The sequence below is a fragment of the Natrix helvetica genome (genome assembly GCF_964273705.1).
Source record: "Natrix helvetica genome assembly, chromosome: Z".
NCBI lineage: Eukaryota > Metazoa > Chordata > Lepidosauria > Squamata > Natricidae > Natrix > Natrix helvetica.
Window position 1 is genome coordinate 135,502,660 of NC_138554.1, and position 15,595 is coordinate 135,518,254.

General features: G+C 38.7%; 2 protein-coding genes across 2 annotated transcripts in view; one reads left to right on the top strand and one right to left on the bottom strand.

The window, feature by feature from the left end:
- Nucleotides 1-3,521, bottom strand: part of LOC309401611 (sodium channel protein type 5 subunit alpha-like) — a gene marked incomplete at its 5' end in the record, with an annotated part of 84,362 nt that extends 80,841 nt beyond the window's left edge. The window contains 3 exons of the mRNA XM_081970678.1: nt 922-989; nt 1,271-1,387; nt 3,255-3,521. Of these exons, the coding sequence (XP_081826804.1) occupies nt 922-989; nt 1,271-1,387; nt 3,255-3,521 (452 nt within the window). The remainder of the gene's footprint in view (nt 1-921; nt 990-1,270; nt 1,388-3,254) is intronic.
- A 10,110-nt stretch (nt 3,522-13,631) lies between these two features.
- The window catches only part of WDR48 (WD repeat domain 48), a 37,136-nt gene continuing 35,172 nt past the window's right edge, over nt 13,632-15,595 (top strand). The window contains exon 1 of the mRNA XM_081970181.1: nt 13,632-13,756. Within this exon, the coding sequence (XP_081826307.1) occupies nt 13,709-13,756 (48 nt within the window). The 5' untranslated portion in view covers nt 13,632-13,708. The remainder of the gene's footprint in view (nt 13,757-15,595) is intronic.

Below are 15,595 nucleotides of genomic sequence, written 5' to 3' on the forward strand. Positions count from 1 at the left end.
GGAGCATTTAAAAAAAATAGGATAATGCAGTTGTTCTACTCAGTTTTCCGGTTATGACCCTCACTCCTTATTTACATTGACTCAAGCAGGGTCAATTGACCCAATATTCAACCTCAAAATTGTTTCATTATAAATCCAACCCACCTAATTTTGATCATCATGAGAGAACTGGGGAACCCAAGTGTTTGGATTTTGTTTGGGGTGAATAGAACATGTGAATCCAATCAAAAATGATATAAAGTTGCTGGGATCACAAAAGATCTATTCCAAATTTAATAAAACCCAATTATTGCCATGACTATTGCTGACTACGGTAGTATGGTGTATTAAGCAACTGGTTTTGTCCTTATTACGACTAGGTATATATAATCTCCCTATGCTGAAATAGTTGGGTCTGAGCATATGGAGTCCATATATACAACTATACAACTATAGATAGTCCTCAACTTACAACCATTCATTTAGTGACTGTTAAGGTTAAGATCCTCATTAATAGGATACAGCTTAGTTATTGTTAGAGGTATCAAATTGCTACAGGCTTTTTGTCACGCAGAATGGTTGAATACAAAGGCCCTCAGTATAGGTAGTCCTTGACTTACAACCAGTGAAGTTACAACACTGAAAAAAAGTGACTTATGATTGTTTTTCACACTTAATAAACATTCCATGGTCATGTGATCAAAATGGCAACTAGCTCATTATGTATGTTGGCTGCAGTATCCCAGGGTCCTGTAATCGTCTTTTACAATCATCTGACAAGCGAAGTCAATGGGGAAGTCAGGTTCACTTAACAGCCATGATAACAACTACAATAATTCACTTAACGACTACGGCAAAAAATGTTGTAATCGAGGCAAAGCTTACTTAACAACTATCTCACAACAATTTTGGGCTCAATTGCAGTCATAAATTGAGAATTACTTGTACAGTGTTTGGTAGAAAAGCAAGAAAGTAAGAGGCCTCCTGTATGAGACCCATTTCTCTCTAGGCTAAAAGGACAGTATATAAAAAAGAAAGAAAGCCATTGTAGCACCTAAAAATACAATTGGCTTCATATATCATGCTAGATTCAAAGCAATAAACAATATTTTGGCCTATTATAAATGTACTATTGACATAAAAAGATGGGATAGTGGCTAGATTTCCATGATACACTGAATTATAAACTATATGAATCCAGCCTAGATTGGTATACATGTAAAAAGAGCTAACCTTCATATTTACTAACAATCACTGAGTGAATCCCCATTTTCACATTAGAAGGATATACGTGTGTTAAAATTTTTATGGCTAGTCTCCTTAGTGGGTGGAAAGGACTAAATAAAAATAAAGATTTGGAGGCTGTAAATCGAAAGATTCTGCTTCGGGATGATAGCACCATAAACGTCTGTAAAATATAGATAAATTATTTGTAAGTAATGCTGTTTAGAAGATATTTTTAAGAGCATATTAAATATTATTTATTTAAATGATGTAACAACCAAACTCTCAGCTTAAAGCCCTTGTGTTGGACTAGAACTCCCAGAATTGCCAAGTCTAAATAGATCTTAAGGACATCAGGTTAGGAAGACTGAAATACTTCCACCAATATAAATTCAGTGCAGTTTTGTAAATTTTGACATGGAGAAATACTACATACCAATCTTAGCAACTACAGAATTGTGTCTCTTATACAAAAAGTCAGCAAGTCCTATCCTATCATGGCAATAATGAGACATATAAAAAAATCAGAAAACCTTGATGCTTACATTGGGGGGGGGGGGAATAGCCAATTTTGAGGTTTTGTGATTCCTCACAGCAGATATCAGCTTTGGACTTTACAATTTAGATCAATTTATAACCCTTTTCTTCTATAGGCAGTCCTTGACTTACAACCATTCGTTTAGTGACCATTTCAGTTACAGTGTGGCCATTTTTCACATTTATGATCATCACAGCATCCCCATGCTCATATAATCAAAATCCAGACATTTGACATGCATTTATGATGGTCACAGAGACTCGGGGTCATGCAATCCCCTTTTGCAACCTTCTGAGAAGCAGAGTCAATGAGAAAGACAGATTCACTTAACAACCATGTGACCAAGTTAGCAAATACATTAATAACTGCAGTGATTCATTTAACAACTGTTGTAAGAAAGGTCATGAAAATGGGGCAAAACTCACTTAATAACTGTGTTGCTTAGCAATGGAAATTTTGGATTCAGTTGCGGTCGTAAGTCAAGGACTACTTGTATACCACTTTTCTGACTACAATGTTTGTGCACTTTCCAAGTGGCTGTTTTTCTGCAGACCAACCTCAGGAAATCCAATTCTTGATTTTCAAACTCGTAATTTTATTTCTTGAAATGGGAAAGGGCAGTATATATACCGTTGGAAGCATCATTATGATGTGATATTATGATATAATTGAAAGAAGACTGCAGGCGGACTATATTTTAGCATAGCTTGGAAACAAAAATTATTGGGAATATTGTGGAGAAGCAGAGTTAAGGCTGCATAAGCAATAATGCACTTTTGAGCCGTAATAAGTTTTAGTACATTCCAATTAATCTTTGTAGTTTTCTAGGTTTAGGCGTTTATCATTTAATTGCCTATCTTTGTTCATTTAAAGTCTAAACCTCCTTCTTCAACATTTTCTTTTTCTGTAAGAAGCGCACTTTCACAACCCCAGAATATTTTTTCTAGTATCTCAGTTTGAAGGAAATCCACAATCTTTCCCATTTCTGTCTGACAATTTTGAAATTCAGAGAAGACTACATCAATTTGTGCTCACATTCTTTCCCTCAACTGATGCATAAGAGACTCTGGAAGACAGTGTCTCAGCCTCTGAGTTGTTATAGGTTCTGGATTAATAAAAATCCCTTCAATTTGTTTTCATTAAATTAAAATAAAAAATAGAATGGTTTTACTTCACACATCTTGGTTTCCTTATTATCTGTAAAATCTAGATACTATCATAGGTTCTAATCTACAGATTAGATCAAATGTATCTCTGACAGCAACTATCTACCAACAATTAATTCCAGAGTCAATAAAGTACATATTTTCTACGTGAAACTCAGACACATATTTCATAATTCAACTATTTAGGACTCCTCCATTCATGAACAATAACCGATTTTATGTTTCAGCTTTTTTTAAAAAAAAACCCTACTTTTGAGTGCCTCAGCATTCTACTGTACCTTACTTTAATCTCATAAAAGCATTTTATACCAAAAATAAGATATATTAAAAAAACACAAATGTATGACCTCATGATCCCTGTAATAGGGGTCAACATCTTCCAACGGTTCTCCGATGAGCCAAGGAGGGGGCTTCCCATAAAGAATAGGCAGCTTTTTTAAAACTTTCAGATCGAGCTGTGGTTGAATATTTTCTTCTTGTGTTTCATCATTGTCCTTTTCCGAGGCTTTGGAGTGATTGGCTTTCTTCTCGGCAATTCTCTTTCTAACTGAATCCAAAGATTCAGGGGTGAATCGGAGGAAATTATGGGCCGTTGAAAAAGAAAAATTTGGCATCGTTCTGCCCTGGGACTGCAAAAGGAGACAAACAAATTTTATGATTGCAAGAGAAATACAACTGATAATTATAGTCGTTTCATACAAGATGGATTTGTATATCAGGCCATCAGCAAAATTAGATATACAGCAAATAACATTTGGTTATTTAATTTGATCATAAAGCCATGAAAGCTATTTACTTTGAAAATTTACAGTCCATCTTTGCACTACATACTTGATTAATTTGATTAACTTACATTAGTTAACTTAAATGTAATTTAAGAGACAAGTAAGATAGACTGCTCTGTTCTTCCAAGAACATAGTAAAAGACATGATTAAGATGTCAGTTTTAGCTGAAGCCATTGTTAAGAGAAAACCAGAAATTTTGCTCATTCATGAATTAAGTCAAATACTGGTTTAAATGGACCATAAGAATCAAATATGGTTAGACCCTTAATTATGAGGGCCAAACTAAACACTAGCTTTGCATTTAGACAGGTGCTTCTTGAACCTATTCACATATATCACAGGCAACCAGTTTTGTGTAAAAGTGCTAGCCTAGAGACCAGGAGATTGTAAGTGCTAGTCCCACATTAGACATGAAAGCCAGCTGGATGACATTGGGCCAATCATCAGAAGACTTTAGCTTTAGGAATGAAAGGTGATGATAACTTTTTTCCAATCTCTCTCACTCTCAGCCCAACCCTCCTCACAGGGTTGTTATTGTGGGGGAAATGGGAAGGAGTTTTAGATACGTTCATCACCTCTATGTGGAATAAAAATCTAAAAATACCTACATTTAAAGACAATATTATTATATTCATTTTTTTTGTTTTTAACATTTTATTTTTACAATGTCCAGGGTCCCTCTGTAAGGGAGATAGACAATTTCCAAATGTCTGAGGCAGGTTTTACCCAAAGAAACTTCAGGAATACTTCCATGAGGTTTTCCTGCAATGAGACATAAATCTTCTACTATTTTTTAGATAGATGATTGATGATAGATCGATAGATAGATAAACATACAGACAGACAGACAGACAGATAGATAAAAGATATAAAGTGATACAGACAGACAAATTTCTACTTCTGTGAAGCTTATTGCCTTCCTAGTTTGGTTCATGTAACAAAATGGAGGAGAAAAATATATGCATTAAATCAAGGAGATAAATATAGTGAGCAAGAAGCAAAAGGAAATGGAAAAACAAGGTTGGTAAAATTTCATTTTGCTCAGAAACTCATATTAAAAGCACTGGTTTCAAATTTTACCTTGCTTTTAAAACAGAAAGTTTATCTTAAAATAATATAGATACAATACATATTTTTGTTTGAAGTTTAAATCTTCCTAGCATTTGTGATAATAATTTTACATAATTTTTATTGCTACAGGTCTTCTTATAAATGTCTATTGAGTGAATATTCATTTTAACAACAACAAAAGACAGAAATCATAAATAAAGTTTTGAAAAATGTATTTTATAACCAAGTTGATACTTGTTGCCTTGGGTTCTTTACAAAAATAACATAAAGGTAAAAAAAATATTAAAAAATATTGAAAAAGATAGGACACATACATAATGACCTTATATAAGCTCGTTTTAATTCTTCAGAAGTCAAACAATCACAAAACCTAGGTGAGATCTGGGATCTCTCTCTTACAACAACAAGATAATGCTGAAGAAAAGCGGATCTGAAACATATTTGAAAGAACATGATACTGAAGCAAGGAGAAGGAAAACTGGATTTTTCTGTAAATAAACCAGAATGTTATGCAAACTATAGAACAAAACCCAACAAGTAGATACATTACGTATTAACATACAACTATACTTGTCAAACAAGAACCATGCTTTTAGGGCCCTATAGATTCCATAATATCATAAATTCTAATATACCAGTAACTGAGACTATAAACCACCAGCAGAATTCCATCAACTATACAAACTCTATGCAAGATGCTTGAAAACACACCATCTTTATATTAGACTCTACATCAAATAGCCCATATTAAAGATTCTTAAAATGTTACTATCAACTCTTCATATTTTGTGTTTTTTCTTGCTTAAAAGAATAACTGAAAATACGAAATTACTTTGTTCATTGTTTCACATAGTTTCACAATTTAGAAACTGTCATGATAAGTACATATTTCTCCTTAATAGTACCCAGACTCACTTAATCTTGTTGAAGATTCTTTTTTTCATCCAGTGAAGACTTTTCAAATGACAAATACTCTCCTTTATCAGATCAAATACAGTGATATTCCTCTCTTACTGTTTCCTGCTCCGGAAAGGGTTGGTTCTGTGGGCTTCTGGTAGAATGGGGATGTGAAGAGGAAAAAAACACATGTTTTAAGGCTGAAAGAAACAAATGAGATTTCAAGAGATATCCCAGGAAATAAATTAATGTGAGGAAATAAATGGAGATGGTGATTATCAACTTTTAAGTAGAAATGAGTTATTTCACTACTGTAGAAGCATTGTGAAGCTAATAACACAAAAAGGTTTTGCTCATCAAAATTGAGGGAAAAGGGCAATTAGACAATATTACTTCTTTCCAGGCTCTTAAATTGAAGCACTGAGTGAGCCAGCAAGTCTATTTCGTATGCTTTATTTTCATGGTGACTCCTTTGATAGTAATTAACTGAAGTTCTGTATGTAATTCTGCCCACTGAAATTTCCTTTCCAGTATAGACAGGCAATTGGTTTGAATGCTCTCTGTAGTACATTATGGCCAGCTTTTAAATTATTACTATTTCCTCTGATTCTAATACTGATTAGAATCAGTATAATACTGAAATAATACTCATTAGGCAGTATTGAATGTAGAGAGCCGGTAGTACAATACAAGTAAAGTAAAGTAGAAGAATGTGGGTTGGACAGCATCATCACCAGATGGATTCGTAACTGGCTGACCAACCGCACTCAATGTGTAGTCCTCAATGGAACTGCATCTACATGGAGGGAAGTATGCAGTGGAGTACCCCAAGGCTCTGTTTTAGGCCCAGTACTCTTCAACATCTTCATCAATGATTTGGATGAGGGAATAAATGAGGAACTCATCAAATTTGCAGATGACGCCAAGCTGGCAGGAATAGCCAACACTCCAGAAGATAGGCTTAAGATACAGAAGGATCTTGACAAACTTGAACATTGGGTACTAATAAAATAAAATTCAATGGTGAAAAGAGTAAGGTTCTACATTTAGGCAATAAAAACGAAATGCACAGGTACAGAATAGGTGGTATCTTGCTCAACAATAGTAACTGTGAAAGGGATCTTGGAGTCCTAGTGGACAACCATTTAAATATGAGCCAGCAGTGTGCAGCAGCTGCCAAAAAAGCCAACACAGTCCTAGGCTGCATCAACAGAGGGATAGAATCAAGATCACGTGAAGGGTTAATACCACTTTATAATGCCTTGGTAAGGCCACACTTGGAATACAGCATTCAGTTCTGGTCACCACGATGTAGAAAAGATATGGAGACTCTAGAAAGAGTGCAGAGAAGAGCAACCAAGAGGATTAGGGAACTGGAGACTAAAACATATGAAGAACGGTTGCAGGAACTGGGTATGTCTAGTTTAATAGAAAGAAGGACTAGGGGAGACATGATAGCAGTATTCCAATATCTCAGGGGTTGCTACAAAGAAGAGGGAGTCAAACTATTTTCCAAGGCACCTGAGGGTAGAACAAGAAGCAATGGGTGGAAACTAATCAAGGAGAGAAGCAACTTAGAACTGAGGAGAAATTTCCTGACAGTGAGAACAATGAACCAGTGGAACAGAAGTTGCCTCCAGAAGTTGTGACTGCCCCAACACTGGAAGTCTTTAAGAAGATGTTGGATAGCCATTTGTCTGAAACGCTAAGGGTTTCCTGCCTAGGCAGGGGGTTGGACTAGAAGGTCCCTTCCAACTCTGCTATTGTATTGTATTATAGTCCTCGACCTATGATCACAATTGAGCCCAAAATAGCTGTTGTTAATGGACAGTTGTGACTTTTGCCCCATTTTATAACCTTTCTTTAAAGGTTGTTAAGTAAATCAATATATTTGTTAAGTTAGGAACATGTTTGTTAAGTGAATCTGGCTTCTCCATTGACTTTGATTGTCAGTAGGTCACAAAGGGTTTAGGGTTAGGGATCACATGACCTCAGCACACTGCATCTCTTATAAATATGAACCAGTTACCAAGCATCCAAATTTTTATTACGGTAACTATAGGGATGTGGCAATGGTCATAAGTGAGTCACTTATGAGCATAAATCAGTTTTTTAAGTGCTGTTGTAAGTTTGAACAGTCACTAAACAAATTGTTTTGTTTAGTCTAGAATTACCTATATACAAAAAATATCCAATGTATCCTGTACAGTTTTTCTTATTACAGTATTGAGATGAACTGAATATACTTTAATACAGACTTCCACACCCTGAGAACCTCCAGATGTTTGGACTTCAATTCCCATAATTCTCTAGCTAGATAGTCCTTTGCTGAGAATTCCGAGAAATGAAGTATACAGGTTTTCATGGTACATAAGACATTAACAAACATGTAGATTAGACATATTATTCTAAGTTATATGTATATATTCAGTGCATGGGTATTTAATGGATATCAATTCAGGGATATCCCCCCTCCTTATTGAAAGCCTTGGGGCATAAAATAAGGCCTCAGATATCCATTTTTATAAAGGGTACCATTGCATTCACTGCCAGGGGTGATGTGATATGTAGGGTGACTTAACAGACATTAAATGTCCAGAAATCTGGATGACACCACATTTTCCAGCACTTTAATGTTAATTAGGTCATGCTGCAGTTTTGAATAAAACTATTCCTGTTAAAAGGTCTTGTTGTGATTTAGAAGTATCACATATAAGTACTAGTCTTCAGGTGACATTTAAGAAGATTCTAGAATTGTTACTGTCTATAACACAGAGGTAAAATATTTTCTGAGGCAAGTTTTACCCTGAGAAACTTCAGGAACACTTCCATGAGGTTTTCCTGGCAGTGGGATAAAAATGGATCTTCTACTATTTTGATAGATAGAAGATAGATAGGTAGATAGATAGATAGATAGATAGATAGATAGATAGATAGATAGATAAATAGATAGATAGACAGACAGACAGACAGAGACAGAGAGACAGAGACAGACAGAATTAGGGAACTGTATTTTTTACCTCCAATTCTGGTGATTTCTCACCCAAGTACGAATAAGCCTGGTCTTGCTTATCTTCAAAGTCCAGCCAAGGTTAGCCACTGACTGCCACTTGCTTACTGTCATTGACTATGGCCATCAAGTGTGGCTGTTGACTCTTAGTGACCACATGGATTGATCTTCTCCAGTAGCTTCTATTCCCAGCCTGGTCTTCAGATCTTCCAACAGTAGACCTATCACTACTGTAATTGACTCTATTCCTCCTGTTGGTGATCACCTCTTGCCTTTTCCTGGGGCCTATGCATTATACAGGCAGTGCTCGATTTATGGCCAGAGTTGAATCCAAAATTTATGTTGCTAAGCAAAACATTTGTTACATGAGTTTTGTCCCATTTTATGACTTTCCTTGCCACAGTTATTAAATGAAATCACTGCAGTTGTTAAATTAGTTACACGGTTGTAAGGTGAATCTGGCTTCCCAATTGATTTTGCTTTTCAAAAGATCTCAAAAGATAATCACATGACCCTAAGACACTGCAACATCACAAATATGAACCCATTGCCAAGCACCTGAATTTTGATCATATGACCATAGTGATGCTGCAATGGCTGTAAATATGGAAAATATAAATCACTTTTTTTCAGTGCTATTGTAACTTTGAACAGTCACTAAATAAAAGGTTGTAAGTCAAGGACCCCTTGTGTGATAAGTTGAGCCTGATCATTTTGACCTTCCCCCTGTTGGGAAATTCGCTGTCTCCTTTGTTGATCCCATTCCTGTTTTTATTGCTTTTCTTTCAACTCCTTGCAGGTGTCCTGGCTTTCTTTCCTTCAAAGAAATGAATGAACTTTCTTTGACATAGTTTTTCCTTTGACATCCAAACTAAGATTTTGAAAAAGTACAGTAAAAAGAATGTTGACGTTTTTCAACTTGGATGCTATCAAAACCATCAACAAAACCATCAATCAATCAATCAATCAATCAATCAATCAAGAAGTCTCTTGAGATACAATGACCGGGCTGAAATAACATATTGTGGATCCATTATGCAAATATCCAGTTCCCTTGAGAAGTCCATAATTCTGGAAGATAGATGGAAAGAGAAAACAACAAAAACAAGCAGCAAAGTGACCTACTTAATTACAGCAATATTGTTCAAAGAATTGAAAGGCAGATGAGGGGAAATCCAAGTAGTCCTCAATTTGCAACTACAATTAGTCCAAAATTTCTCTTGTTGAGCGAGACAGTTTGTCCCATTTTACAACCTTTCTTGCCACAGTTGTTAATTGAATCACTTCAGTTCTTAAGTTAGTCGCTTAGTTGTTAAATGAATCTGGCTCCCCCCTATTGACTTTCCTTGTCTGAAGGTCGCAAAAGGGGATTACATGACCTGGGACACTGCAACAGTCATAAATAGGAGTCAGTTGCCAAGCGTCTGAAATTTGATCACATGACTATGGAGATGCTGCAAAGATTTTAAGTCATAAGTCACTTTTTTTTTCAAAGCTGATGTAACTTTGGTCACTAAATGAATTTTTATAAGTTGAGGACTACCCGTAATGTCTGGAAGGTCTATCTACCAAATGTAATCAATAAGAGTTGACACTGATTTGAGGGCATGTAATCACTCAATCAGTTCAGAGAGGAGCCTAGTTAGCTTATTGAACAAAAACCAACAAGATGATGGAAGCATTTTAAAGACAGTTATAATTGCATAATTAGACAATTTAATTAGATGCTGAGAATGTGCATTCCTCCTTAGCTATCATGAAGATTGCAGCTATGAGCTCAGACTTCATCAGGAATCTTGGATTTTTCCCCCCTTGCAAGTTGCACCATTCATAATTATAAACTGAAGCCATGAAAACAAGCAGCAAAGATTTTTCAGACTATGTTTAATTCTGATTTATAGAACAATATATACGCGGCTAGAACAATGCAGAAGCTGTACCATAAAATGCCTAACAGGATATGAACAACTATTCATTTACAGTAATTACACATGAAAGCCTTTGCTGCTCAGATAATTTCTTAGTCTTTTAAGTGGTTTAAAAAGCAGTGAATAGATGGACCCCTTTCAGAATATTTATAAGTTAGAAATGCATCTACTCTAACACTATTTTATGCCCACTGAGAACAAAGCATTTGATGTTCTTCTGAATATTTAATTCAAATGTTTCCAATTAAGTTAGTGATAATATTCCAGGCTAATAGAACTAGTGGGATTTTTATATTCTTTCTATAGGACAGACTTTTACCCCTTAATATTTCCAGTCATCTTGGTAAGAGTGGGTGTGAACCAAAAGTATAACACATGGTTATGTATAGAGGTAGTTGGCTGACTGGGACAACGGATTGCTGAACTACTCTGAAGTAATCCAGAGAGTCAAATCAACCAACTGGTTAGATAGTAATGTCCTGAGTTTGAACCTCTGATATGGGAGAGATGGCAAAGATTGGTGGGAGCTGGTTTAGGCAGAGGGAAAAAGGCAAGCAATAACTTCAGGATAATTATGGACAGAGGTAACAGAATAAGGGAAGGGACTTTGGAGGTGTTCTAGTTTAACCCCCTGCTGAAGCAGGAGACCCTATCCCCGTGACAGTGAACCTATGGCAGCCGTGCCAGAGGTGGCACGCAAAGCACTCTGTGTGGGCACGTGCACTGTTGCCAGCTGCTCTTCCGGATTCCGTCACGCGCATGCGCACTGCGGAGATGGTATTCAGCAGGTTCTGACCAGTTCTGGAGAACCGGTAGTGGAAATTTTGAGTAGTTCAGAGAACCAGTAAATACCACTTCTGACTGGCTCCACCCCCATCTATTCTCTGCCTCCAGAGTCACAGCTGATCGGGAAGGAATGGGGATTTTGCAGTATCCTTCCCCTGCCATGCCCACCAAGCCATGCCATGCCCACCAAGCCACGCCCACAGAACTGGTAGTAAAAAAAAATTTGAATACCGCCACTGGCACACCAGTCAGCTGCTTTCTTCCGGGTTCCATCACGCACATGTGCGCCAGCCAGCTGGTCTTCAAGACTACTTGTATAGGTGAGTAGCAATAATCATACCACTCTGAACACTTGCTTGAGTCATTTCTGGTTCTTTGTACCTGACATTTGTCACAATAAATCTGATCCAGATCACTGAGGGCCCAACATACAGTGAAGGTCACATATTTGATCTGGGATTTGTCTGGGCCACTGCGATATGACCTGGCTGTAGAGTCCCTTGTCATGATCAGATCACGCTCTGATTGCTTTGAATTTTTCACAGCTACTCTCCATGGGAGGAAAATTGGACCTGATTGGCTGGCCAGCCCATTTTGTCTGATTTTGTTGTGTTCAGAGATTCTTTGGGTGTTCCTGAGACACTGGTGCATGTTTTATTTATATCTTGTCTTTATTACTATTTTTATTTTCTCTCTCTCTCTCTCCTCCCCCCTCCCCCAGAGAATGAACTCTACTGAAGACATCCAATAGATAAAGCTAGTAAAATCTGAGATGCCATCTCACTGTGCAGAGCCTGCATAGGTGACCTCTGTAATCAAGTATTTCTTCTTCTTGTGCCATATCCATCATTGGACATTAGCGATCATGTTGGCAATCCTATTTTTGTCAACAGCCGCATGAAAAAGTGCTGCTGAGTTTTGTCCAAACCAATCCCTTAGGTTTTGAAGCCATGATGTTCTTCTTCTGCCTGGACTTTATTTGCCTTCAAGCTTTCCTTGGAGGATTAAGTGAAATACGCTGCATGGCATGTCCAAATAAATTGAAGAAATCAAGTATAACTTCATGACAAACTAAGCCAAAAGTTAGCAAAGCTGTGTTGGAAGGCAAAGGTTTCCTGGTTTGTTCCCAGCCGGGAGTCACCACCGACGCTTAAAAGAAGGTTTCGTGAAGACAGCCGCCTGGAAGTTATGAGCTTTATTGAAGAAAAAGAAACGGGAAGAATGAGACGCAGCTCTATCGTTCCCGGGTCTGCAGCACCATATACAGTTTGGTTTTTCCTTATATACAGTTTTTCTTGCCCCTGGCTATTGTGTAAACTTCAGTGAGAATAAAGTTCTTTTATTCTGGATGATCGTTCTGATCTTGATTCTCTTGTCTTTGGGTTTCATTCGTCCGGTATCTCGCCCTTGGGCTAATCCTATCATCAACCTGAGGAGGGTGTTTTCCTGTTTGGGGCGCTTATACAAAGATGTCTGTTTTATGTAAATGGTCATGGTGTTCCTGTTATCTTGTAATTGGTTTTTTGTGTTTTGTTATCATTGCTAGATTCTGGAATTTCCCAACTCTATTACCCTTTTCCTAATCCCATTATCTTATTTCTTTTGTGACCAAGTGTAACCTCTTCCTGGCTACGTGAGTGGTCTTTCTCTGGCTATGGCCCCTGGCTATGTGTTCATTAATTTGTTTCTGTGCGTGCTCTCGGGGTTATTTCCGTTACTTTACTACAGCTATATTAATCAATCTCGATTCTGAGGTCTGATTTCTTTGTCTGGAATTTTCTTCAGCTGATGAGTACCACTTATTTCCTCATTTCAGAATACATTTGTAAAAAATATTTTGACTATTAATTCTCCTGAAATTACTGTTAAATCATCTGAAGGTTGGAAAGAGAACAATATTTATTGGATATTTTTTTTTAAATCTCCACAGCTTTCAACAACCAAAATCATGAAAAGGCTTCAAAAGGGCGGGAAATCCGGCCCGAGACGTCACCCAGCCGAGGGCCCCGCCCAGAGGCGGAGTTTATCTCAATTGCGATGACGGGGTGCTGTGGACCTGAGGCAACCGCGCCCTCTTGCTGCAGCCGCCTCCAGGTCTCGCGAGATGAAAAGCAGTCTCGAGCGCGGCTTCACAATAACCGCTGCTATAGCAACCACGCAAAACACACACCCCGCACGTAACGGCCGTTTTTCTACTCATTCCCGCCCCAGTGCCTGAGTTAAAAAGGGGAAACAGCCGCTCCCGCCTCTAGAGGCGGGACTTCCGGGTGGTGTTTTTTTTAAATCTTCCCTCGGATATGACGACAGGGTGTCAACATGTAAGATGGCGGCTCATCACCGACAGAATACAGCGGGGCGGCGGAAAGTGCAGGTGAAGGAGGCGAAAGGGAAACCCGGCCGGGAAGGGAGGGCGCGGGAGGCTCGTCGAGGCCGAGCTAAGCTGCTCGAAGCCACGAATGGTCGAGCGGCGTGGTGGCTCGGTGGGCGGGCAGCTTTCTCCCTCTCGCCTCCCTCCTGTGTGGGGATTCGCCAGGTATTGCCTCTCGGCACCGCGGCCGGGGATTATGGGGCTTGCCCCGCCCTAGAATCTGTCGGGTGTCACGTTGGGGGAGGAGATGAAAGGGTTGCTCGGAGCCGCAACGTTTTCCGCTGTGTCGTGTTGCCAGGCTGTGAGAGGAGGCGTGTGGCTCCCCCCCCCCCCTCGACACACACATCACCATCTCTCTCTCTCTCTCGACCCAAGCTGTAATGAACAGCCACAACAATAACTCCAAAATCCTATCTACCTCTGAATTGGCTGTCGTCCTTCGCCTCCCCGGAGTCCATTGGAATTGGGCGGCTAAAAATTTTAGAACAGATTTGGAAGGCTCCTTAGAAGATAGAAATAACAGTGTTGGAAGGGACTTTGGAGGTCTTCTAGTCCAACCCTCTGCTCAGGCAGGAATCCCTATGCCATTGCAGGACAAATGGTTGTTCAGTCTCCCTTTGGAAGCCTCCAGTGATGGAGCACCCACAGCTTCTGGTGACAAAGCTGCTCCACTAACAGTTCTGTCAGGAAGTTTCTCCTTAATTCCAGGTTGCTTCTCTCCTTGATTAATCTCCATCCGTTGCTTCTATTCCTGCCTTCTGGAGCTTTGGAGTGGGCCCCCTCTTCTTTGGGGCAGCCCCTCAAATACTGGAACACTGCTATTGTGTCATCTAGTCCACCCCCCCCCCCTCCCCAAGTAGGAGACACTAACCCACGAACCAAGGTGGCACAGTGGTTAGAGTACAGTACTGCAGGCTACATCAGCCGACTGTTAGCTGCAGTTGGAAGTTCAAAAAACTCACCAGCTCAAGGTTGACTCACCCTTCCATCCTTCTGAGGTGGGTAAAATGAGGACCCAGATTGTTGGACGCAATAGGCTGACTCTGCAAAGCAACTTAGAGGGGGCTGTAAAAGCACTATGAAGCGGTATATAAGTCTTAAGTGCTATTGCTATTTCTGACAGATGGCAGTCCAGTCTCTTATTGAAAGCTTCCAGTGATGAATTTTCCACAACTTCCGAAGACAACTTCCGTTCCATGGGTTGATCTTGCTGTCAGAAAATTTCTCCTTATTTCTAGCTTGAATTTCTCCTTGATCAGTTTCCATCCATTGCTCCTTGTCTGGCCTTCAGGTGCTTTGGAAAATAAGTTGACCCCCTCCTCTTCAAATAATAAGTTCACAGATCTAATATAACATGAGAATTTGGGTGGGCCAGGAAGAAAAGTTATTCGGATAAGGACTGGGGGAGGCTCCCCATTTCACCTTGAAACTTGGTGAGGTTTTGAACTGGTGTTCTGGTTTTGAATTGAGCCCATCTTACAGAAGACAAAAAGTGAAATATTGATGAGTCCACCTTTTGCAGTCTGGACTTTTGCAGATTCAATATATTACTTTATTTTTTATAATGAATAAACTTTCTTCCACTAAAATATATCCAAAAGATAATAATCCTATTGAAATCTGAAGCTGGGTATTTTTAACCTGGAATTGGCTTCTCTCTATCTTTGATCTCATTTTATTACATCCATTAGTGACAGCAATCCTAGCTTTTCCCTGCTGGAGGCACTATCCTAAGCCACTCCCAATGCTTTTAAGTGATTATGTGCTAGAGCTTTAAAAGTTTGTCACCTTTTCCAGTTCTCCATCCCTTTCCTTTTCCTATTCTCTCAAAATCATTTCCTA